This window comes from Aotus nancymaae, unplaced genomic scaffold, assembly GCF_030222135.1.
Source record: "Aotus nancymaae isolate 86718 unplaced genomic scaffold, 86718_ANA_hifiasm-v0.15.2.pri h1tg000032l_0, whole genome shotgun sequence".
NCBI classification, from domain to species: Eukaryota; Metazoa; Chordata; class Mammalia; order Primates; family Aotidae; genus Aotus; species Aotus nancymaae.
Window position 1 is genome coordinate 31,150,230 of NW_026988445.1, and position 23,339 is coordinate 31,173,568.

At 64.2% G+C, this 23,339-nt stretch overlaps 2 protein-coding genes across 3 annotated transcripts in view; both read right to left on the reverse strand.

Annotated features, from left to right (window-relative positions):
- Positions 1-3,297: 3,297 nt before the first annotated feature.
- On the reverse strand, positions 3,298-18,142 carry LOC135277451 (obscurin-like). Its single transcript, XM_064383481.1, has 27 exons — positions 18,086-18,142; positions 17,572-17,635; positions 16,461-16,557; positions 15,994-16,181; positions 15,447-15,559; positions 15,078-15,246; positions 14,767-14,848; positions 14,492-14,692; positions 13,799-13,859; positions 13,350-13,427; positions 12,923-13,095; positions 12,678-12,704; positions 11,867-12,019; positions 11,744-11,789; positions 11,261-11,338; positions 9,092-11,039; positions 8,160-8,240; positions 7,742-7,852; positions 7,423-7,590; positions 6,441-6,563; positions 6,193-6,363; positions 5,206-5,287; positions 4,806-5,045; positions 4,384-4,607; positions 4,105-4,180; positions 3,735-3,884; positions 3,298-3,475 (listed from the first exon to the last, which is right to left on the reverse strand). Exons 1-27 carry the CDS (start codon positions 18,140-18,142, stop codon positions 3,298-3,300), a joined length of 5,139 nt encoding a protein of 1,712 aa, XP_064239551.1.
- Positions 18,143-21,007: 2,865 nt separating this feature from the next.
- The window catches only part of LOC135277512 (obscurin-like), a 161,110-nt gene continuing 158,778 nt past the window's right edge, over positions 21,008-23,339 (reverse strand). For both annotated transcript variants that reach the window (XM_064383689.1, XM_064383691.1), the window contains one exon: positions 21,008-22,562. In XM_064383689.1, the coding sequence (XP_064239759.1) occupies positions 21,401-22,562 (1,162 nt within the window). In that variant the 3' untranslated portion in view covers positions 21,008-21,400. The remainder of the gene's footprint in view (positions 22,563-23,339) is intronic.

Here is a 23,339-nt window from a genome sequence, read left to right on the forward strand (position 1 = left end):
CCACTGCATTCTTGGTCATTATCCCAGAGTGATGAAGACTGACAGTCACACAGTGACTTGTACATGTTTACAGCAGCTTTATTTGCACTCGCCCAAAACTGGGAGTGACCCAAAATGTCCTTCAGTGGATAAATGGTTACACAAACAGTGGTGCGTCCATAACGCGGAATATTCCGCAGCAGTAGAAAGGAATGAACTATTGACACAGGCAGCAGCCTTCACAAATTTCCAGAGAATCATGCCAGGCACAAAACCACATATGGGATTATTCCATTTAGAGAACATTCCTAAAATGACGAAATTAGATTAGTGCAGAACAAATTGTTGGGTGCCAGGGTTAAGGAGTGTTTCCGCGGGAAGAAAGTGGGTGGGTTATTTTGATGCCTTTTTGGGCAGCATAAGGGGTTCCTGGAGATGGAAGTTTTCTCTCTGGACTGTGCCAGTCTTCCTGATCGTCAGTTTTGTGAGGTGTTGGTGACAAGATGGAAGTTCTCTCTCTGGACTGTGCCAGTCTTCCTGATCGTCAGAGTGTACTACAGTTTTGTGAGGTGTTGGTGACGAGATGCAAGTTCTATCTCTTGACCGTGCCAGTCTTCTTGATCGTCAGAGTGTACTACAGTTTTGTGAGGTGTTGGTGACGGGGCTCATCTTTCAATACCCCAAAAGATGGCACCTTGGCATGCTGAGTATCTTCAGCTGAAGGAAACTGCCCTCTCTGACCATCTCCAGCCTTTCTCCCTTGAAGGAAGCCATAAGGGAATTCTCTGATCTATCTCCCCGAAAAGCTGGTCATAGGACCCTCATTCCAGAGGCCAAGAAGAATCTCAAAAACAGGCCTTGGCAAGTTGCCCCCAGTTTATCACCATTAAGTTGCACCTGCTTTTTGTCGAAGCACTGACTGTACATTCTTCATCAAACCCAGGCATAAAAAATAGATACATTTCCCTGGTTTTTTTGCGTTTTTGTTTCTGAAGGCTCAGTTGTCACATAAAACCTTTTGTTAAATAGATGCGTGTTATGCTTTATCTTGTTAACCCTCTTTGAGATTGGGGCCATCCATGCAATGTTCATCCGTGAGCGTTGCAATGGGTGAGGAAAAGATTTATTACTCCCCCTGCACCCGCTGCCCTGCACCTCGGCATCGTGGGAAAGTGAGTGCATGGTGCCTCTGCCCTTTGCGATGTGTTGAGTGGTGACACACTGACTCTCCTGAGGTCACAAGGGAGGAGGAAGGTAAAGCCAGGGGCAGTTTGGGAATGGAGGGAGTGAGGGCAATCGGTTCAAGTTAGATGTTTGGATTTGCCTTCTTTTTAGAGGCAGGTTCTTGCTCTGTGGCCCAGGCTGGAGTGCAGTGGCACAATCACAGTTCACTGTAGCCTTGACCTCTGGGCTCACCTCCCGAGTAGCTGGGACCACAGGCGCGCACTACCATGCCAAGCTAATTATTTTATTTTTTTGTAAAGACAAGGTCTCCCTATGTTGCCCAGGCTGGTCTTGAACTCCTGGGCTCAAATGATCCTCCTGTCTCAGCCTCCCAAAGTGCTGGGATCACAGCCTGGCCGATGCTTGAATTTTAATTCCAAGTGTCCTGGCCTCAGTAAGTTTCCAGGGGAGGCGTCCAGCATTTGGACACCAGACTGGACCCATCAGCATGTGGCTGTCATTGGGCCCCTGAGGTGAGCTGAGAACCAAGAGGGTAGAGACTGTCCACACCCTGCAGCCCCAGCCCCCGGGAAAGAAGCTGTCGTCCAACAAGACGGCCTTGTTGCTGGGGACAGTGGAGAACCCTGGGCTGCTCCAGAAGAGGGCGGGCGCTCTCGAGCTGACTATGGGACTTGGGCTCTTGTTTGGGTGATTTTTTTTTTTTTTTGAGACGGAGTTTCGCTCTTGTTACCCAGGCTGGAGTGCAATGGCGCGATCTCGGCTCACCGCAACCTCTGCCTCCTGGTAATTGTCCTGCCTCAGCCTCCTGAGTAGCTGGGATTACAGGCACGCGCCACCGTGCCCAGCTAATTTTTTGTATTTTTAGTAGAGACGGGGTTTCACCATGTTGACCAGGATGGTCTCGATCTCTCGACCTCGTGATCCACCCGCCTTGGCCTCCCAAAGTGCTGGGATTACAGGCTTGAGCCACCGCGCCCGGCCGGGTCATTTTTTTTTTTTTTTTTTTTTTGAGATGGAGTCTCACTCTGTTGCCCAGGCTGGAATGCAGTGGTGTGATCTCGGCTCACCACGACCTCTGCCTCCCAGGTTCAAGTGCTCCTCCTGCCTCAGCCCCGCAAGTAGCTGGGATTACAGGCACGTGCTACCATGCCCGGCTAATTTTTGTATTTTTAGTAGACACGGGGTTTCACTACGTTGGCCAAGCTGGTCTCAAACTCCTGACCTCGTGATCAACTCACCTTGGCCTCCCAAAGTGTTGGGATTACAAGTGTGACCTACTGCACCCGGCCAGTGTTTAGGTGATTAAAAGGGGCGTTTAAAACAACTGGGCCTCACCTTGGGTTGCATGTTGTCAGAGCCAGGACAACTCCATCACTGGATGTCCCCATAAATCTAAGCTGGCTAGGAATCAGCATGACCCATTTTAGCCAAGAGGGGTCGGTTAGCCTCCCAGCCATCTGCGCTTAGACAGAGGTATGAGGGACCTCTGCAGAGGGTTTTACGTCCGAGGGGAGAAGCCTGCCGGCTCCCAGGTCTCCCGGGCTGCACCTGTCTCAGGTTCCCTTTCTTTCCCACATCAAAGGAGATGGGGGAAAGGACGCTCAGGAGCTTTGAGCGACCCCCCCACTCCTCCCGCACTCTTGGCGGGGGTCTGGGCGGGGCTCGCAGGCCTTGCCCCTGGAATCTGGAAAACGGGGTTGTTTTCCACAAAGGCCACGCCCCAGCGACTCTGAAGCCTCGTCTCCGCCAGCGGATCACGGCCCGCGGCTCCCGCCCTCGCTCACACGCTTTGCCCGAGAACTCTCCCCGGGGCACCGTCTGCGACAGAGAAGTTCTGGAAACCAGCGGCGGGGCGGGCTGGAGGCCCGCGTGGTGGAGGCGGCGAAGGCGCACGGCGGGTAGAATAAACGCGCACGCGGGTGTGAGGATGGAGACGCCCCGCGGGGCGGAGCGCGCGGAGGAGCGGAGGGAGGGAGCGACCCCCAAGGACGCCGTCTCCGCGGCCCAGACGAGGCCGGAAGGACCGGGCAGAGCGCGCACCCCCCGCCCAGAATAAAATGACGCCTGGAGACTGAGGCTCCGCGCCCGGGTGCTTTTATTGGCGCGTCTGCAGCGAGGGGGGTCGGGCGGCCCTCAGCGCACCTGGGCCAGGTTGTGCCTCTTGTACAGCAGCGCCCGTCTCTTCTCGCGCTCGCGCACAAAGACGCGCAGCCGCGCGGTAGGGAAGGTCACGGGCGCGGGCCGCGAACAGGCCGGGCCCTCCTCTGTCAGCCACGGGCACTGCAGGCAGCTGGACGCGCAGGGCCGACCCCTGGGGGGGGACAGAGGCTCAGCCGAGCAGCGGTAGAGGAGTTGGGGAGGGGGGAGGGGAGAGGGGAGAGGGGAGGGGGGGAGGGGAGGAGAGGGGGGAGGGGAGGAGAGGGGGGAGGGGAGGGGGAGGCCAGAGGGGGAGGGGAAAGGGGAAGGGGGAAGGGGAGAGAGTGGCGGGGTGGAGCGGGATGAGACGGAGGGGGCGGCAAGGAGAGGGCTGGGAGGGCGGCGAGGCGGGTGTTGGGAGGGTCGCGCCTTACCAGGGCTGGGCGCACAGCGTGCCGCGCAGGAAGGCCACGGCGCCCCCGGACAGCCCAGCGTAGCAGCGGCTCAAGCGGAGCAGCCCCTTGCGCAGGCTTCTCTGCAGGTCGCGTGCACCCTCGCTGCTCACCGGGTACTCAGCGCTCAGCCTGTGCGGGTGGTGGGTGCTTGGGCCCTGAGGTCACTCTCGGGCAGACCGGGGGGAGGGGAGGCAGGTGCACTGAGGTCACCCTTGGGTGGATGGGGGTGCAGGGGCCATGAGGTCTCCCTTGGGTGGACGGGGGTGCAGGGGTCCAGAGGTCACCCTCTGGTGGGTGGGGGAGCCTGCCCCGCCCACATTACAACCCCCAGCCAAGTTGGAGGACTCACATGATGAAGGCTGTCACACCAATGGCCCAGATGTCTGTCTGCGGAACAGCCCCCTGACCCTCCAGGAGCTCTGGAGCTGGGAGGAGCACATGTGATTGGGCTCAGGTGGGGGCACTGGTGGTGGGCATAAGTGAGTGGGCTCAGGTGGGGGCACAGGTGTGTGGGCCAGGTGCGAAGCTGGGTGGGTGGTGCTGGACCTGGGAGGGGTGGACAGCACTGGAGGGGAGGGGGCTTCTTGCTGCCCCCCAGGTGAGGTCCCGCTAATTGCCACACACGCACCCATGGTCTCTAGGTAGTCCTTGAACTTCTCCGAGGGCAGCACCTTCTCCTGGCCGAGGCTCTGTGCACTGCCTAGGTCCACGACCTTGAGCAGGTTGTATTCGGTGATGATCATGTTCTCAGACCTCAGGTCCAGGTGCAGGATGCACTGGGAGTGCAGGTACTGGGTGGCGCTCAGCATCTGCCACAGGTAGTCCTTCACCTCAGCTTCTGAGTAGGAGGCCCTGGAGGGGCAGACGCTGCTCAGCCCAGACTTCGGGGTGGGGGCCACCGGGGCCAGGGCTGAGACCACGCCCCGCGGGCTGTAAGGGGTGCTGGCTGTGCAGAGGGGCCTGGTCCCCTTGCCCCACCCCAGAGGCCTGCATCCATCAGTCCGTCAGACTACGCATTGGCTCAGCCACACCAGCCCAGGCCGCCCTCACCTCTCGGCCAGGCAGGGGAGCAGCTCGGGCCCAGAGCACAGCTCCAAGATGAGCACCAGGTGCCGGGGGCTGAGGTAGGCTGCGTGCAGCTGGGCCAGGTGCGGGTGGCGCAGGCCCTTGAGGGCCTCGTATTCGCGCAGCACGGCTGTCTTGTCCTTGGGCTGGTAGGGGATGATCTTGGCAGCCAGTGCCCGCCCACTGGCCTTCTCTCGGCACTGCCGCACCACACTGAATCGGCCCCTGCTCAGGGGAACAGAGGTCAGGCTGGTGGGTGGTTCCCTCACCTCCATCCCCAACACTCAGAGCAGCAGAAACCCAACTCAGTGAGAAGGTAGGTGTACCCAGCAAGGGGGATCCAAGCCCTGGCTCCACCCACCCGTAGCCCCCAAGGCCCCTGCACCTCCGGATCTGTGTCTGGAACGCGAAGGTCTGTGTGCTGGGCAGGGGTTGGGCTGGCCGCCCCTGGCTCTCCTCCTCAGAGGCTGTGGGAGGAGGGATGGGTGATTAGAGGGGGTGGAGGGGCGTCTCCACAGCCCCAGCTCTCACCACCTCTCCAGTGACCCCTTCCCAGGCACCCAGACAAGTCACAAGTGGGGCTTCTTTTTTTTTCTTTTCCTTTTTCTTTTTTTTTTGAGACAGAGTTTCACTCTTGCTGCCCAGGCTGGAGTGCAATGGTGTGATCTCGGCTCACCGAAACCTCCGCCTCCCAGGCTCAAGCAATTCTCCTGCCAGGGCTTCCCGAGTAGCTGGGATTACAGGCATTCGCTACCACACCTGGTTAATTTTGTATTTTTAGTGGAAATGGGTTTTCTCCATGTTGGTCAGGCTGGTCTCAAACTCCTGACCTTAGGTGATCTGCCTGTTTCAGCCTCCCAGAGTGGGTGAGCCACTGTGTCCCGCCAAGTGGGGCTTGAGCTCCTACACATTCCCACTTCTTGTCCTGAGGTTCTGGGGGTGTGGGTGCAGGGAGAGGGAGGGGGTACAGCAAGTAGTGAGAGCCAACCTGAGTGAGGGTGGGCGTGAGGGCTGCAGGGGGTTGAGAATGGACCACCTATGGCAATCATGCCTTCTCTCCCGGGCCTAAGCCCAGGGCAGACATTACTAATCAACCCCAGCACTCCTCCACCAAAGCTAGAGGCAGCGTGGGGCACTCACTGCCGACATCCAGTGTGAAGCAGAAGGGACTGTGCTCGCCAGCAAGTGCGCGGGAATGCAGGTGAGCGAGGGGGGGCTGGGGGCGAGGTGGTCCCTGGAGCATGTAGGCCTCGCGTGCCGAGCCCAGGAGCATCTCTCTCCCGGAAGGAAGTGGACAGCTATGGAAACCCTGAGCAGGCCGGGGCGTGCGCCGGCTCTGGACCTCGTGAGCCCCAAGTGTGGTGTGGCTCACCCAGGTGGCTGGGCCCTCCCAGGACGACTTGCTCCGAGGGGCTGCTGTAGGGGCCCATGCCGGCCTTGCTGACGCACGCCGTGCGGAAGGTGTACGCGCCGCCCCGGGAGAGCTTGCCGGTCAGGTAGCAGCAGTCGAAGACGTCGGAGGCCACCGTGGTCCAGCTGCCGCCTGGCCGCACAGGAGCATGTGAGGGGCGGCTGGAGCCTCTGGGCCCCGGGAGGCCGGGTCGCAGGGACTGCCCGTACCTTCTAGGCTGTACTGCACAATGTAGGTGACGGGGCCGTAGGACTCCACGGGCTTCCAGACCAGCAGCACCCCATCCGCATACACCTCCCCGATGTCCGGGCACGGCGAGGACGAGGGGCGCTCTGTAAGGTGCTGCCCACTGTCAGTGACGCCGAGGTGTGCGCCAGGCCACCAGGGGCAATTCCCCGGCTGGCCCCTGCCTCATCCTGGCAGCTACTGGGGCTCTGGAGCCACCCTCCCTGGTCCTGTTCATTCAGGACCCAGTCACAGTGAGGGACTGGTAGGAGGGGCCTCTCCTGGCGAGGGGCTGGGGGATGTCTGCCCTGCCAGGCTTGCCCCGTTCACCTGGGTGTGACCAGCTGTGCAGGGGCCACGGCTGTGGTCAGAGGGGCTTTCCCGGGTCAGCCCTGCACATGTTCAGGCAGGCGCCCCCACCCCAGGGCATTGGACTGGGCATCCCAGAGCTAGGCCTGTAGCTCTCCTCCTGATGACCTCAGAAACGCCCCAGGGAACTGTGCTTTGATTGAGATATAGAACGGGCTGCTTCCCGCCTGGGCTGGAGGGATAGGCGTGCAAGGACCGTGGGAAGGTGGAGCAAGGGATGGTGCACCAGAGAAACGGTTCTCCCAGTGAGCGCTCAGCGGGCTGGGCTTTCTCCCTGGTGGGGAAGGTGGCCCAGCAGCTTCCTTCCCAGCCCCGTACAGCCAGCAGCTGCGTCCGGCTGTTTTTCTCAGGGCCTGCTGCCAGTCCAGGGCGGCCCGTGCGTTCAGACCTCTGTGTTGACCTTCTCAGGCCTCCTGGGGCCCTGGCCATGTGTGGTACTTGGCCCCGTTGAGACTCGGGCAGCTCAGGGTGGGGGAGGGGATGCCACAGTGGCCAGTGCACAGCCCCGGAAGCATTCCATGCAGGACCAGGGTTCCAGCAGCCCCAGCCCAGCCCCTCTGGCCTGGCCCAGTGGGACCCCTAGTGCAGCTCACGCACCTGCCTTCCGGAGGACGCCCATGGTGACGGCCGTCCCGAGTGCATTGCTCACGCTGCAGGTGTACACACCCAGGTCCTCAGCTGCCACCACCAGGATGGTCAGAAGCTGGAAGTTCTTGTGGGTGGCTGAGATGAGGATGCGGCTGCTGCTCTCCAAGGGGACTCCATCTGTAGCAGGATAGAGCGAGCCTCGTGCCACGGCCAGGCCCCACGCCTCTCCCTGGTCTGTTTCCCTCCAGATAGCAAGGCATCCTGTGGGGCCAGCAATGGCCACTCACCCGATTTCACCCGGCCCCCAGCCCCTGGGACAGCTTCTTACCTTTGCTCCAGGTAGCCTGGGCAGCTGGTTGGGCCGACACCTGGCAGGCCAGAGTCACTGACTGGCCCAGGACCACAGTCTCATCTGAGAGCTCCCTTAGGAATGTCGGTGCTAAAGAGGGAGGGTGAGGTGAGCCTTCAGGGGTAATCTCCAGGTCCCAGAGCGTGGCCTGGACCCTGCAGTGGGGATACCAGGAGGAGCCCTGCTCCCCCGACTCCCCATCCCCCAGCCTGGCCCAGCTGTACCACCACCACCTCCTCCAGGAAGTCCTCCAAGACTGCTCAGCTCACAACACCCACCAGGGCCCCTCCTCCATTCCCCAACCCCTGTGAGTGCAAGCTTGGTCCCCACTGGTCTGGACACCCTGGTGGGACCCTGAGAGTCGATAGGGTCGGGTCTCTGTGTTGGGCCTGCTCACCTCGGTCCCAGCTCTTCAGACCTGAGAGCCGGAAAGAAGCAAGGCCTGGCTTCTTCCTGGGGGGCCCCTCCTTCTCCAGACCTGCAGGAGGAAGGGGGCCGATGGAGGTCATGGCCAGGAGGCCGGCCCCCTGGCAGCACCAGCCGCCTCTTGCTGCAAGGACCCCGAGCAGCTGGCACAGGAAGGAGTAGGGGTCGGCCAGCCTGCTGCCCACTCTCCAGACTTCCAGGCCATGGAGGACAGAGGAAACACGATGAGCAGGCACCCTCCCCACCTCCCCGCACAGGGTCTGAAGGGTCCAGGGCCAGGGAGGACTTTGGGATTCGGGAGAACGATGGGGTTGGGAAGGGTTTTGGGGTCGGGGGGGCCTGAGGTCAGGAGGATCTGGGGTCAGATAGAGTATGGAGTTAGGGAGGGTCTGGGGTAAGGTGGGGTCTGGGGCCAGACCCTGTGGATCGAGAAGGGCTCTGGGGTCAGGGGGAAAGTCTGGAGTTGGGGAGGGTCTGGGGTCAGAGACGACTGTGAAGTCAAGGAGGATCTGGGAGGGTCCAGTGTCAGGATGTCTGGGGCAGGGAGGGTCTGGGGCCAGCTGGGAGGACTCGGGGGTTAGGGAGGATCTGGCCCCTTCAGGAAGACTCTGGCCCCTTCGATTCTCTCCCCAGGGGCACCCCACCTACAGCCTCCCCGGGCCTCTGAAGCTATGTTAGGTTCCAGGGCTGGGTCTCAGCTGCCCCATGGGGAGGGGTGTCAGGGCTGCAGAGGGGACCCCAAGATTCAGAGCCCTGAGGCAGGGACAGGAGGTGTGGGAGGTACCTGGACCCTGGCGGGCACCACGAGGGCCTCCTGCCATCACCTGGAGTGCGATAACCCCAGGTGCAGAATGGGGGCCCCGGACATGCAGGACGCCTGGGGTGGGGTGGGTGGGGGGTCACCTTCCGGCCTGCCCTTCAGGATCCGGGAGATGTGCTCCACCGAGGCCTTCACTCTCTCACGCAGCCCCAGCTCCGAGGGCTCCTCCGGCACGTGCCTCCCAGGGAGGCGGAAGAAGCCGCGAGACGGCGAGACCCACTTGCGCTTCCTGCCCACGGCGGCCTCCGCCAGCAGCGCCTCCATGTCCTCCGGCCCCTCCGTGATCTCCAGGCCCGCCTGGGGGCCCAGCTGGACCGGCCAGGACCACTCGGGCTCTGGGATCTCAGCCAGCTCCTCCTCGGCTCTGGGGGAGGGTGGCTCTGGCTGAGCCGGCTTGGGGACTTTCCTGAAGATCATAAACTCGAACGGGAGGTATTTGATGTCGTACAGGTCAGAGAGGTTGAGGTAGGCGGGGTCTACCTCGGAAATGTCCAAGGATATTGTGTCGGCCGCCTCTGCGTCACCTGACAGGTCCCGGATCTGGACCAGGGAGACCTGACCGGCGTCCTCCCGTGGGGTGGGCTCTGGAGAGGTCCTGGAGGGAGTCCTGCCGGCCTCAGGCATGGGCCTTGGACTGACCTGGAGCAGTGGGCTCTCAGCCCTGGCCTCCTCCTGCTCCTCCGAGGACTGGGACACAGCCCAGGCCATCCTGGCCCACATGGGTCCTTGCCCCAGCATGCCTCCTGCATCCCCACCGAAGGCAAAGGTGCCATAGCCAGCCACACCGGCATAGCCCCCATGACGCCCCAGGGAGAACTTCCGCGTGGTGGCCTGCTCCTGAGGCCGCTGCAGGGTGGGCGAGAGATCCTCAGCCTCCTGGGACCCGCCCTCAGCGTCCAGGGAGGGGCCGGGCTCTGCACCCACCTGCGGGGAGCCCGTCCTGTGGGAGCTCACTTGGGAAGAGCTCGCCTGGGGGGCTGGCCCTGGGGAACTGCAGGGGCTGGGTGTCTGCCCCATCTTAGAGTCTAGCGGGGGGCTTGCTTGGGCTGGGGCAGGGGGTGCCTTGGGGTGTCCCAGGAGGCGGCTCGAGGGTTCTGAGGCAGCCTCTTCACAAGATCCTGGAGGGAAGGAGCCAGGAGGGTGGGGGTCAAGTGCCCAGCGGTGGCTGCAGCCCTCCTGGGGGCCAGAAGCCTGCTTGGGGTGACAGAAAGGGGCCGGCTGGTCCAGGGATGGCCCCTCTGGCTGACCAGTGCCTGGGTGGCCTCCAGTGGATGGAAGCTGCTCAGAGCCTTGAGGGGGCCCCACGTCCCTGGCAGGGGCCCCACCGGAGGGGGCTGGAGGCAGTCGCTGTGCCTCACCACAGGCCCCCAGGGAGGGGCGAGGGGTACTCGGAGGGTCATGTTCCAGGGAGCGGCTGCGGCCAGGGGCCGAGTGGGTGCCAGAGGCAGGCAACCGGAGGGCGGTCTCGAAGGAGGGAGCTTTGGCCGGGAGAGTGGCCTGCTCCTCCCTGGCGGCCTCCTCCTCCAGCGCACGGTACTCCATCAGCGGCTCTCGCAGGCCCGGCAGCGCCCCTGCGATGTACCCGCCCTTCAGCAGGTGCCGCCGCCGGGCTGGGTGCCGCCTGCTCCCCGGGGCCAGGGCCCCGCGCTCGGGGCCCTCGCCTGCCTGCTGGTAGAACAGGCTGCGGATGACGCTGTGCCGGGGCACAGAGCCCTGGGCTGCCGGTGGCCCAGCACCCTCGGGCGACGCAGGCGGACCTGGGGCCTCGGCCTCCTCAGGCAGGCTGGCCGAGGGCCGCAGGAAGCCCCGGGGGTGCAGCAGCGGCGAGTGTGTCACCGGGGAGGGTGGCAGCGACTTGGCCCGGGCAAACGGGGCGAGCTCATTGTCGGAGGAGGAGGAGGAACTGGAGGAGCCACCAGCGTCTGTGCGGAGGTGCCGGGCCACGCCGAGGGAGGGGCTGTCAGGCGCGCCCTGCAGCAGCTCGGGGATGGAGCGCATGACCAGGATGGACTTGTAGCTCATCAAGGAACGCTGGGACCGCATAGGGGCAGTGGGCATCAGCTGGGGAGACCAGGAGCTCCGGGGTCCTCTGCCCACCCCGCTGTGCCCAGCTGATGACTCCGCCCTCCTTTCAGCACGCTCAGAGGAGCCCAGCCCCAGTTCCCCGCTTCCCGCACTCCCAGCTGCACCACCAGCCCTGTGGGGCCTCAGTTTCCCCTTCGCTGGTCCCTCCTCGGGCGGGCAGGGCTCACCTGCCAGCGGCTTCGGGCCAGGAGGAACTTGAGCTGTTTGGTGTTGATGAAGTGGGCCTCCTCGGCGGGCACAGATTTCTACAGGACGGAAGCGGGCGGCCACATGGCAGGGAGACCCTGGTGCTCTGATGGGCCCCTCCCATGGTGAAAGCCCTGCCGGGGAGGGGTTGGGTGGCTGGCGCAGCCTCAGCCCTGGGATCCCCTGGATCCGGGACAGCATAGCCCTCACCCCACATGTCCAGGCGGGGCAGGCGGCAAACGCCAAAGGCGACGAACCCCTGTCCCAGAGCTCCTCAAAGTTCTCCCTGCTGCCTGCCGGGGGCTGAGGGTCTCTCACTGATGCACAGGGACAAAGGTCCTCTGGGCTGGGCAGAGGCTGGGCTACGCTACAGCTCTGTGCTCACTCGCCCTGTGGCCCAGAGCCCCTGCCCCTCCTGGCCTCAGGTGCCCCCTGCATGGTGTGCGGCTGAGCCCAGTACTCACCAGGAACCAGGGGTGGGAGAGGCACTGGGCCGCACTGGGCCGGGCCCTGCGGGGAGAGGAAGGCTCAGCAAGGGCCAGGTGGTCAGCTGCCCCCGGGGCGGGAGAAGCCGGGCTCGCACTCACCGCGGGGCCCTCTGCAGCGCAGCCTTGATGAAGTCCTTGGCGTCTTCGCTGAGGTGAGCAGCCATGGGGCTGCTCCATGACACACGCCCCGCCAGGACATTCAGGAGGGTGGCACGGTCACTCTCACCAGCAAACGGGGATGAGCAGGTCAGGCTGAAGGCAGAGGGAAGGCCTGGCTCTCAGATGCAGCCCTGACTGTGGAGGGGCTCTTAGCCCCACTCCCATGTAGCTCTGAGAGTCCGGGCAAGTTTCTCTGATCTGCCCAGAGAGGTCCAGCCTCAGCTTGGACCGAGGACCCAGGCCGAGCCTGGAGTGAGTATCTGGGCTCAGGTTGCAGAAGGGATGTAGAGTCAGCTTGGGTGGCACCAGCCTCAGTCTGAGGTAGGGATCCAGGCCCAGGCTGGGGCAGGGATCTAGGGTCAGCCTCAGTCTGAAATGGGGATCCAGGCTCAGTCTGGGCAGGGATCAAGATCAGCCTGCTGAGGAGGTCCAGGCTCAGTCTATTCCACCATCATCCTCAGGGCAGCAGTGGCCGTCATGAGGGGCTGCTGGACAACCCCCAGTCCTACAGGGCAGCGTCCTGGCTGCCTCGTGACCTGGCACAGCCCTCTGATGACAGGGTGTTTGAGACACTGGGCAGAAAGCTCTTATCAGGGTTGGCTGACTGCCTGTTCCCAAGATAGCTGCCCCTTGGGTCTCGGTCTCTGATCTGGGGAGCAGCCAGCAGTGCGCGTGCCCTCAGTGGGCCTACAGGGGAGAGGCCTCGGGGCAGCTTTGGAGGAGGCAGCTGATGGGGCAGGGCTCTGCTCACCTGAGGTAGGAGATGACACCCATGGCCCTGCAAGACAGAACCACACACTGTCACCCCAGGCCTGCAGGTAAAAGGCACACACACAGGGAAGGGGAGAGCCCAGGGCTGGAGGAGGAGACGGGTTCAGGGAGGACCTCCCCGGCTGACCAGTAGACTGCCTGCTGCCTCCCTGGGGTGGAGGGGAGGGCCCAGCTGGCCGTGGGAACTGGCTTCCTGGAGAAGCTGCAGCCGCGCCCCCGACTCACCAGATGTCGGAGGCCTCGCTCACAGGGGTCTGCTGGATGATCTCGGGGGAGACGAACTCAGGGGAGCCGTACTGGCTGAACTGCGGCTCTGCCGGGGTGATGCTCTGCGCGAAGCCGAAGTCGCAGATTTTAATGTCTTCCCGGGCAGGATGCAGCATCAGGATGTTGGGGGGCTGTGGGAGAGTTGGGCGTGGGTGAGGGCCGTGCCCTAGGGGGGTGACTCCTGGGGCTGCTGGGCCTGGCGGGGACACTCGGAGGCCTGGGGGGCAGGGTGGGGTGCACCCAGCACAGCCATTTGAGGACAGCCTCTGCTCCACGAGAGCCACGCCCCACTTGAAAGGGCTGCCAGGAGGTGGTGAGCTCCCTGTCTGTGGAGACAAGCAAGCCCTTGGTGAGGCTGGGAGCACAGGGGTGGGGACACACAAACCTTTATGTCCAGGTGGAGGACGCCGTGGCTGTGCAGGTAGTGCAGGCCCTCCGCCAGCTGCTGGATATAGACCTTGACCTGTGACAGATTTTAACGTCTTCATGTGGGGCTGCTGTTCAGGCGGGAGCCCCGCCCCAGCCTCCCTCTCCACTTCACGCCCAGCTGCCTCCTGGCTTCGGCAGCTGATGTGCAAAGCCCTCCTGGGCCCTGTGTGCCCCTAAGCCAGGGGATCCCTCAAAGGCAGGGAAGATACGGTGGACTCGTGACCCTCAGCAGGGGAGAGGAGGGCCGGGCTGGTCAGCTGGCCAGGTGAGGTGGGGTGGCGGGGCCTGTCGAGTCCAACCAAGGGGTCAAGAGCCCCGGAGGCCCTAGGGAGCCCCAGAGGCTGGCTGAGCGGGGGCTGGGGCAGGGTGTGTGGCTGGGGCAGTGGTGGGTGGCTGCCCAGTCACCTCGGCCTCTGTCACCACGCCCTTCCTGAACAGGCGGTCCAGCAGCTCCTCGGACGAGCACCTGGGATCCCGTCAAGGAAAAGCAGGCTTGTGGGGCTGAACCTGTGTGCCCCTGGACACCACACTCACAATGAGGAGGCCAGGACTGCGGGCATGTCTGATCTCTGGGGGCAGTGTGGTGATGCTCAGGGTTGAGGAGGGTGGGGCAGGATCCCTCTGAGCACCAGATGACACCCAGTCCTGAGGAGAGGGAGGGGCTGCAGCCTGACCCTGGGGACCGAGGCCACTCACTGCAGTGGCACGGTGGAGGAGACATCCTGTCCACTCTTCACAGAGCCCATCCAGCACCCTCTCCCCTTGAAGAGGATGCCGACTTGGGGCAGGGGGGTGTGTCCAGCTGACAGCCTGTCAAGAGCACCAGAGGTGACCCCAAGACCAGGCTCCATGGGTGGCAGGGTGAACCCCAGAGTAGCCCGGCCAGGTAGCTCCTTTCTCTGTAAGAGGCCATCTGCAGAGTGGGGGAGAACCCCCGCCATCCCTGCTGAGGGTGTCAGGTCATCAGGGCCAGCTGCCACCAGCACCCCCAGGGGACTCCCCCCAAATTCCCAGCCAGGCAGGGGATGCCATGCACATGGCTCCTCCGAGCCCCGGCCTGCCCCGCTCAAGCCCTCCCAGGGGCTGAGGGCAGGATACAGCTCCAGAACGAGGATGAGGGTCTTGCGGGTCTCAAACTGGTCCAGCAGCCCCGTGACCAGCGGGTGGCTCAGCGTGGCCAGGATGTCTCGCTCCCTGTACGCCTGGGCCCGAGTTCTGCTCCGCAGGGGGATGAACTTGGCCGCACAGGAGACCCTGTTCCCTTTGTGCTGCACTCTCTTCACGAAGGCAAACACACCCCTAGGAGGGAGAGAGTGAGGGAACCTGGCGGCCAGGGCCGTCAGCAGTCCAGGGGAAAGGGGGCCGGGCGCTACCTTCCGATCTCCTCCTTGACCTCATAGAAGGAGTGCAGCCTCCTCCGCGGGCTTTGCTGCTCTGAGTCCAGCTCACTGTCCCCTAAGGAGTGGGAAGCGACTGGGATGGGCAAAGGTGACCACACGGAGCCCAGTGCTGTGGTGTTGATGGGAGGGGCTCCCTGGGCCCAAGATTGTGGGACCACCCCCACCCAGGAACCACCCCGACCCAGGAACCACCGAGGGAAGGGAGGTTGCCCCGTGGAGCGGAGCCCTGCACCCGGCCAGCCCAGCTACACAGCCTGGGGTGTGGGAGGGGTCGGCCAGCTCACCCCCGAGCACCAACAGCTCTGCCTTGCAGAGCACCTGGCCGCCGGCGTTTTGGGCCAGGCACGTGTAGACGCCGGCGTCCTTCGAGGCCACATCCCTCAGCACCAGGGAGTACGTGGTGCCTTCCTGCTGCTGGCTAAGCCGGGCGCTGTCCACCAGCTGGACGCTGTCCTGGAGACACAGGACCGGCAGGGCTGCCATCAGCCCACCCTGGGGGACCCCGCCCCCACTCTTCACTGAGAGTGCTTCCGACGCATGTCCAGTGTGGAGGGGATGTCGGGGAAGTGCACGGTGTGGACTGCAGTCCCTCCCACGGGCTCCCCAGCTCCCAGGGCCATCCCTGAATCTCACCCACCTGGAGCTGCTCCTACCTTGTACCAGGTCACCGTGGGCTGTGGGTCGCCCTCAATGACAGCCTGGAATTGGGCTGTGCCACCTGTCTGCACCTGCACATCCTCGATGGTCACCTGCATGGATGGGGGCCCTGGAAGGGCAGGGAGGGAACCGTGGAGACCCCTGGGTGCCAGCCACAGCTCACCATGCCTGGGTGGTCGGTGGGCCTGAGATACACTGTGGGCAGCACACCCCATTCTGACCACCCAGGCTTCGGACAGTCAGGGGTGCTGCTTCCATGGAACCACTGCCTCTTCCACTCTGACCTCAGCGGGCCAGGCAGAGCTCACTGACTCTGCTGCACGCTCAGGGACAGGGTCCTACGGACACCAAGTTCACCGCCACTTGCCTCTCCCCGGCAGAAGGTCCCGGCCCCTCTGAGGGAACACGGTGAGGTGGAATGTGGGGCTCCCAGGCTGGGGCAGGCCGGGACATGCTGGGTGGCCTCTGCAGATGTGCAAATGCCCCCAGCACTGGGTGGGGCACGGGAATCACACTCGTAAACCTCTGGGCCCGACTCCGTACGTGCGGTGTGCGTGTCCACGGCCCGGTACGTGTAGGTCCTCTGTGTGGTCTCCGTGACCACGTGGCTGTGGATGTCCCAGAGCAGCTCCCCTGTGCCTGCCCCGGGCCAGGCCGCGCCCTCCATCCTGGGGTTAGGAATCAGAGTGAGGCTCTGCCAGGCCCTCACCTGTTCTGAGCAGCCAGGCCTTCTGATGGGATGGGGGGGTCCCTGCTCAACACCAACACTTCTGCAGCAGAGCCTCTCTGGGATGAGACGTACAGGCGGGGGCCCCCACACCTCTCACCTCTTGTTCCCAGCCTGGCCTCTCCTCCCTGCCCCGCCCTGCGTGGCGTGGCTGCTGGCAGGGAGTGTGGTGAGGGCTGGGAGGCCACCCGGTACCTCATGCTCACGTGCCCTCCCTGCCTGCCCGGGGATGTCCCCGGGGGGTTGGCCCCCGCTGCAGGACGCAGCAGTCTGGGGAGGTTACCGAATGGGCACAGTCCGCTCCTGGGCTCTGGCGCGGGCCTCCGGCTCCTGCTCTGGGGCTTCGTGGAGGAGGGGCTGTGGCATCCTCGGGGGCCCGGCTGCTGGGAGACGAGGCCTCATGAGAGGGAGCCCGGGCGGTGCCTGTAGCAGGTTCTCACGATCCCAGGCTCGGCGAGCCCAGGCAGAGCGTTGGGCTCCAGGGGCCCTGAGCCCCAACCCCAGTCCCCAGCCCACAGCTCAAGCATGTGCAGTTGCCACCCTGCAGAGCCCACGTGCCAGGCACCCTCCACTTCTGGGCTGGCACCACCAGTCCCAAGGCCTCTGCCCACCCACCAGGCTGACAGCCGGATGCCGTGGCCTCTGCCCTCTAGAATGCTCCCTGACAGCCAGGCAGGGCAGGCGGCTGTGTCTCAGCACCGTGGGTGCAGGGGCATTGAACAGTTCCTACTGCACAAGAGACGGTGGGCAGGACCCAGGGGGTCAGGGCGTTGCCCCGTGGGGCTGCCCAGAGGCCACAGGTAGGGCCCTCAACGCGGCTCCACCCAGCCGACAGGGAGAGGTCAGGAGGCCCCCAGGGCGGACTGGGTAGAGGACTGGGGCTGGGGACAGCCCCGGGTGGTGGCCCAGGCAGAGCAGGAGGCTATAGGAGTCTGGTGCACGTGAGCTTTGGGCAGGCGGGCAAGTGGGAAGGGTGCCTGCCATGGGCAGGGCAGGCCAACTCGTGCCGACTCTTCAGTGGCATCGGGCAGAGTGAACGAGCGTCAGGCCTGGGAGGGAGCCCTCGATCTGCCGGAACAGTCCAAGCAGCACCCGGGTGGGGCTGTCTGCTCAGCCCCTGTGCCCCTGGCACCCAAGCGGCAGAGGGAGAGTAAGGACCAGAGCTGGTCCTCCCAGACCCCCGACCCAGCCTCAGCCTGCCTGTCCCTCCCCTGCGGGCACCAGCCCTCAGTCTCTGTCGGGGGAAGGATGACAGGCCAGGAGAATGAGAAGTGATCACTTCCCAGGGCGAGAGGGATGCCATGCCCCTTCTCCTGGGCCAGGCCCTGCGTCCAACCAACTCCCTGATGGGCACACTGAGCAAATGTTCACCAAGGTGGGACCTAGCGGGATACCCGCAGTGCCCAGGTAGCTGGAGGGAGGAGCCTGTGCCTGCTGAAGGCCTGGGGGCTTCCGTGCCTGCTGGGGGGAAGCAGACCCAGGGGGCCGGCCCTCTCATCTCACTGGGGGAAGGTGGCCTGCTTGCCCTGAGCCCTGTGTCCCCTGGCCCTGGGGAGGTCACAGGGGCAGCGTGTGGACTGTGAGACTTGGAAGCGCTGACTGGAGTGTGCTCAGGGCATGAAGCATGAGATCATGGCAGGGGCTGCCCTGTGCAGTCCTTGGGGAGGGCACTGTGCCCTGGAGGTGTCACCCTGCTTGGCTCTAGCCAGATGGCCTTTCTCCAAGGTGATGCGACCAGGTAGGGATGGCTGGGGAGGGTGCATGAGCTAAGGCCCTGCAAGATGGGTGGGGTGACCAGAGCGAGTGGGACACAGTACACAGGGCTGGGACAATCCTTTGTGTGAAAGTGACCAAGGCAGGGGCTGGACCAGACGGGGAGGAGAAGGGCATGGATCGAGAAGCACACACAGGCAGGATGCAGAGGACGCTGGACGGGGCGGGGTCAGGGAGGAGCCTGGCCGCCATCCTGCCCCCGGCCTCATGGCTCCCTGCCTGGCTGGCGCAGACCTCCAGCTGGGAGAGCTGGGTGCTCCTGTAGGCAGGGTCTGAACACCTGGCTCCACCTGCAGTGAGCAGCAGGGCCTGGGATGAGCTCCCCACAACCCAGGCCTCAGTTTCCCCAGATGCACCATCTGTCCCTTTAAGAAAAGGTCCTTGATTGGGGACCTGAGGACCAGGCTGGAGCGAGGCCAGGGCTGGGCCAGGCTCACACTTGTAATCCCAGCACTTTGGGAAGCTGAGGCAGGAGAATGGCTTGAGTCCAGGAGTTTGAGAGCAGCCTGGGCAACACAGCAAGACCCCATAGGGTACCCCAAAATAAAAAAACTAGCCAGTCATGGGGGCACACACCTGTAGTCCCAGCTACTTGGGAGGCTGAGGTGACAGAATTACTTAAACCCAGGAGGTTGAGGCTGCAGTGGGCTGTGGTCACACCCCTGCACACTGCACTCCAGCCTGGGGACAGAACGAGACTCCGTCCCAAAGACAAAAAAAGCAGCAGCCATTAAAGTGCTCCATAACAGAGACCCCCGACACCTGGGGGACGGGGCTGGGGTGATGACAGACCCCCAACACCTGGGGAAGGGGCGTGGGTGATAACAGACCCCAGACACCTGGGGAAAGGGGTGTGGGTGATAACAGACCCCAGACACCTGGGGAAAGGGGCGTGGGTGATAACAGACCCCAGACACCTGGGGAAAGGGGCGTGGGTGATAACAGACCCCAGATACCTGGGGAAAGGGGCGTGGGTGATAACAGAAACCCCCGACACCTGGGGGAAGGGGCGTGGGTGATAACAGACCCCAGACACCTGGGGAAGGGGCGTGGGTGATAACAGAAACCCCCGACACCTGGGGGAAGGGGCGTGGGTGATAACAGACCCCAGACACCTGGGGAAAGTGGCTTGGGTGACACACAGAGCGGGCTCTCTCGCAGCCAGTCTGGTCTGGTCTGTCTGGGGCACTGGCTGCTTCTGACCACCCCCCACCATCTGCTCCTTTGACCCTCTGTTCCCCCCTCCTCCTGTCCGCTGAGGAGCACCACAGGCCAACCACGGGAAGCCTCTGGCTTCTGGAACAGACTCAGAGCAGGAGGAACCTTCCAGAACCGATTCTGTGCCTTGATTCAGATGGAGAAACTGAGGCCAAGCGAAAGGTAGGCTTTGCCCAGGAGCCCCCAGTGCATGGAGCCCCTGGGGTTCCAAGTCGGGTCACTGGGGCCTGGCGTCTCACGCCCATGGGATGGGCAGCCCTCGTGGTGTAGTCGGGGTCGGGGTCAGCCCCTGGGGGTCTTTGCGGTCGGCATCCGTCTGGGCCTCACCGGGTGCCTCTGAAGTTCCGGTGACTGGGGTCTGGGAGCCGGCTTCCTGGAGTGCAGGTGCCATCCCGGGGCAGGGGCCGGGGCCAGTGAGGTCCCCTGTGGAGGACTCTGGCACCGTGGAGCCCAGCAGTCTCTCCAGGACGGATGTGACCTGGTCCGCTTTCTCCAGGGTGGTGTCTGTAGAAGAGGCAGATGAGTGCAGAGGGGCTGAGTCCCAGGGGTCCGGGATGGCTGTAGCCTGCAGAGCAGGCTCCAGGAGCCTCGTGCCCATCCTCGAGGCTGCCCAGCTGGCCGACACTGGACTCCCCTCCCGACCCACACCCCGCAGGAGGCTGCCTGGAGGTGGAGGCCTGGGACAGAGAGGGGAAGGAACCGCAGGCCCACACTGCAGCAGGCGCTTCCTCTTCCTAGAGCCCCTGCAAGCTCAGGCCCGTCCTCCCCAGGTGCCTTCGGGAGAGTGTCACCGCCTCCGGGAAGCCGCCGGGCCTGGACACCTGCCCCTGGCCCTGGCTCTGCCACTGATCACAATCCCCCGACCAGAGCTGGCCTCTCCTTGAACCTGGGCACGGTCTGATGCCAAGGCGAGTAGAGGAAGCTTGGGTTTGGTGGGTGTCCCGGCGGCCATGACATGGTCCTCTCTCTGGGGACGGTCCCTCCCTTCCAGGGCAGCCTATGCCTGCACCCACTGTCGGGCAGCTTTCTGTCCTCCACCTGTCACCCAAATCTGCCCTCCTCTCCGCCTACCACCCTGCCCCGGCCGCCCCACCTGGCCCCTTGCTGGCAGCCAGAGTCCTCCGGAGCCCTGCCGGGCACGGCCCCACTGGCAGCTCCCCCTCAGCAGCTCCCCCCGACCTGACCTGGCCACCAGCCCCCAGGCACCTCGCACGCGGGTCCAGCAGGTCACCTGCCCCAACCCTCCCTCCTTGTCTGTGTTCTCAAACCCCTGCTGCACCCCCAGTCAACAGCCTGGAGAGGAGACGCGGGATGCTTTCTACAGGACCAGGGCACCCTCCTCCCCACCCTCCCCACCCTCCCCACTCTCCCCACTCTCCCCACTCCAGGGCGGTCGGCAGGACCCCTCGGCCACCCTCGGGGCTGGAGGGCTCAGGGCCGTCGTCTATTGGTGCTAGAATGGTCCAGCCAGAGACAAGGAAGTTGACCCCTGATGCTGAGAGCCCAAATCCCATGGGGTCACCGCATCCCCGCGTCTGCTGTGACAACCGCCCTGGCTGCCCAGGCCTGGGGAAGGCCTGCCAGGCGCCCAGCATGCCAGGAAGGACTGTGACTGGCTGTTCTGACCACACCTCGTGTCCCCGTGGGTAGCTGCATGGCCCCTGATGGGAAGCAGCTGCCGCAGGTCCACTCGGGGACCCCAGAATGGGTGGGAACCCCACAGGCAGTGGCCAGCCAGGGACCTTAGTCGAGGGCTGGTGAGGGTAGGGGCTCCCTGGAGGGCTGCAAGTGGAGGGGACCCAGGACCGCGCAGTGGAGAGGCAAGGAGGGTCGGAGAAGTGCACAGGAAGCCGCTTTATTCTTGCTGAGAGACAGGGGCTGCTGCCCACACACAGACCTCATGTCCACTCTGCAGAGAAGGCCAGGAGGCCCACAGAGCTGGAAGGTGCCCACCCAAGGGTCTCAGTCGCCAAGACTGCAGGAGAGGCCAGGCCAGGCCTGGCAGCTGGGGCCGGGGTAGGAGAGTAGACTAGGCCCCGTGGGACATCCGTTGTCACAGCCCTGAGCTCCCGCCAGGCTGACAAACAGCCCAGAGCGGAGGTTCTGAGCTGGTCACTCTGACATTGCAGGCGCCACTCAGTCCTCCTGACTGGAGGTGACTGAGGTAGGAGGGGCCCTGGCCGGGGACAGGGGGGCTCTCAGGCTCCTGGGGGCTGCTGCCTGGGCACGGCCTCAGAGCCGCGCCGCCTCGTCCCCGTCCCTGTCTGGGCAGATGTGCAGCGTGACCGTCTGCCCCACTGTCCCGAAGTTGACGGTCTGGGTGGAAAGCTCGGTGGTGAAGCTGCTCGGGCCACTGCCTGCAGAGCGCTGGACGCGGGTGCAGAAAGACTGCGTCCGGGGAGCGCTGCCCACAGGCCCGGCCGGGGCCTCCTGCAGGAGGAAGGAGGCGCGCTCGGGGCCACGGACCTGGGGTCCCGGGGGCGACGCCCCACGAGGCGCAGGCATAAAGAAGCCAAGAGGGCCTCGGAGACGGGGCGCACGCCCCACGCTAAGCAGCACCGGCCGTCCCACCGTGGGCTCCCTGATCTCTCTCTGGATCACCGAGACCTCACAGGGTGGGTCGTCAGGGGCGCCAGGCCCAGGGCTGCCACAGCGGAAGGTTTCCCCTTCCCCAGGCACGTAGTCCTCCAGGTCAGCCAGCGTCAGCACGCGGCCGTCGCGCGTGAGGATCTTGGGGTCACGGTCCCTGAGGCTGTGTGCGTCCCGGCGCTCCTCCGTCACAAAGGTGTCTGCGTCTCCCTCTTCCTCTCCCCGCTCCTCCTCCGGGGTGACGCCGGCCTCCTCCGGCTCCAGGCTGCCCGTGCCAGAAGCGGCGCAGTCCACACTGCCCCCAGCATCCACGCGGAAGGCGAGCGGCTCCCTGGCGCCGACGGTGGCTGTGCCCCCGGCCTCCTGGGCCAGCCGCTTGTTGTTGGAGTTGTTGGAATTGGAGTCCCCTCTCGGGGTCGCACCAGGCAGCGTGAAGAGATGCCCCGACGAGCTCCGGGGCACCTCTCTGGTGGGAGACACCGCCTGCGGGCCTGTCTTCTTCACCTGGACCTCAATCGTCTCCTCCACCTCCACCCACTGGGGCTGGGACCCCGAGAGCCCGGGCGGAGCTGGAGAGAGGGCCTCGGCCTCCGTCACGTACAGTGTGGGCACCACGGGCTTCCGGCCCGGCTCTGCCTCTGGCCTGCGGGGCTGGCCAGCCCCCGGCAGGTACAGCACGTCGGGGGCCTGGAGGCCCGGCCTCAGCGGGCTGGCAGAGCAGCGAGAAGGCGAGCAGGAAGGGGACTTGCTGGGGGATCGTCTTCGGCCACGCGGGCTCTTCACCACGGTGGTGATGGTCTCTTCTCTGGAGGAGGGAGGAGAGGGCCCGAGAGAAGATGGGCACAGCACCCAGGGTTGCCAGGGCAGTGTGAGAGCTCAGATTATTGAACCAGCAAGCGAGCGGTGAGAGCACACAAAGAACTCTTACACATGCGAGTAAGCCCAGCCTGCGGAGCCCCCACCCCCGCATAGAACCAGAGGAACAGCACAAAGTCCCAGGTGGCCAACCTCAGGCTCTGCTGTGCAGGTCTGCAAACAAGGCGAGGTACGCGGGGAGGCCCGTGCCGCATCGCACAGGCAAGTGCTTCCAAAAACCAGGTCACGTCCTGACTGCAGTGGCCCCAGTGCCAGTCTCCCCTCCAGGTCCATCCCACCAGCAGGCTTTGTGCTTTGTATGATGAGGCACGGAGCACGGCCAACTGTTATAGGGCAGGGCCTGCCCGCCCCAAAAATTCTTGGCCAGGAATGGGCTGGATGGCCCATGCCGCAGGGGCACGGGAAGGGGCGCCACGTAGGGTGAGCTCGGGCCCCGAGGGCTGACATTTGGGAGGCTGTCGCAGTACCCTGGCCTGTGACCTGCTCTCCTGGCCTTTTGGGTCCGAGTGTGAGGCCCGGAAAGGCCTCGGGCTGAGGGTGGATCCCTGGCTCCAGACTTGGCTTGGCCACAACGAGCCGTGTGACTCAGACAAGCCTCTCCCCATGCCTGGCTCCATCTCCCAAAATGGGGCTGGGGAGGACTGACGGAGGCAGAATGCAAGGGCGGCTGAGCACGGGCGCTGGCGGGAGCTCTGCAAGCTCTTGT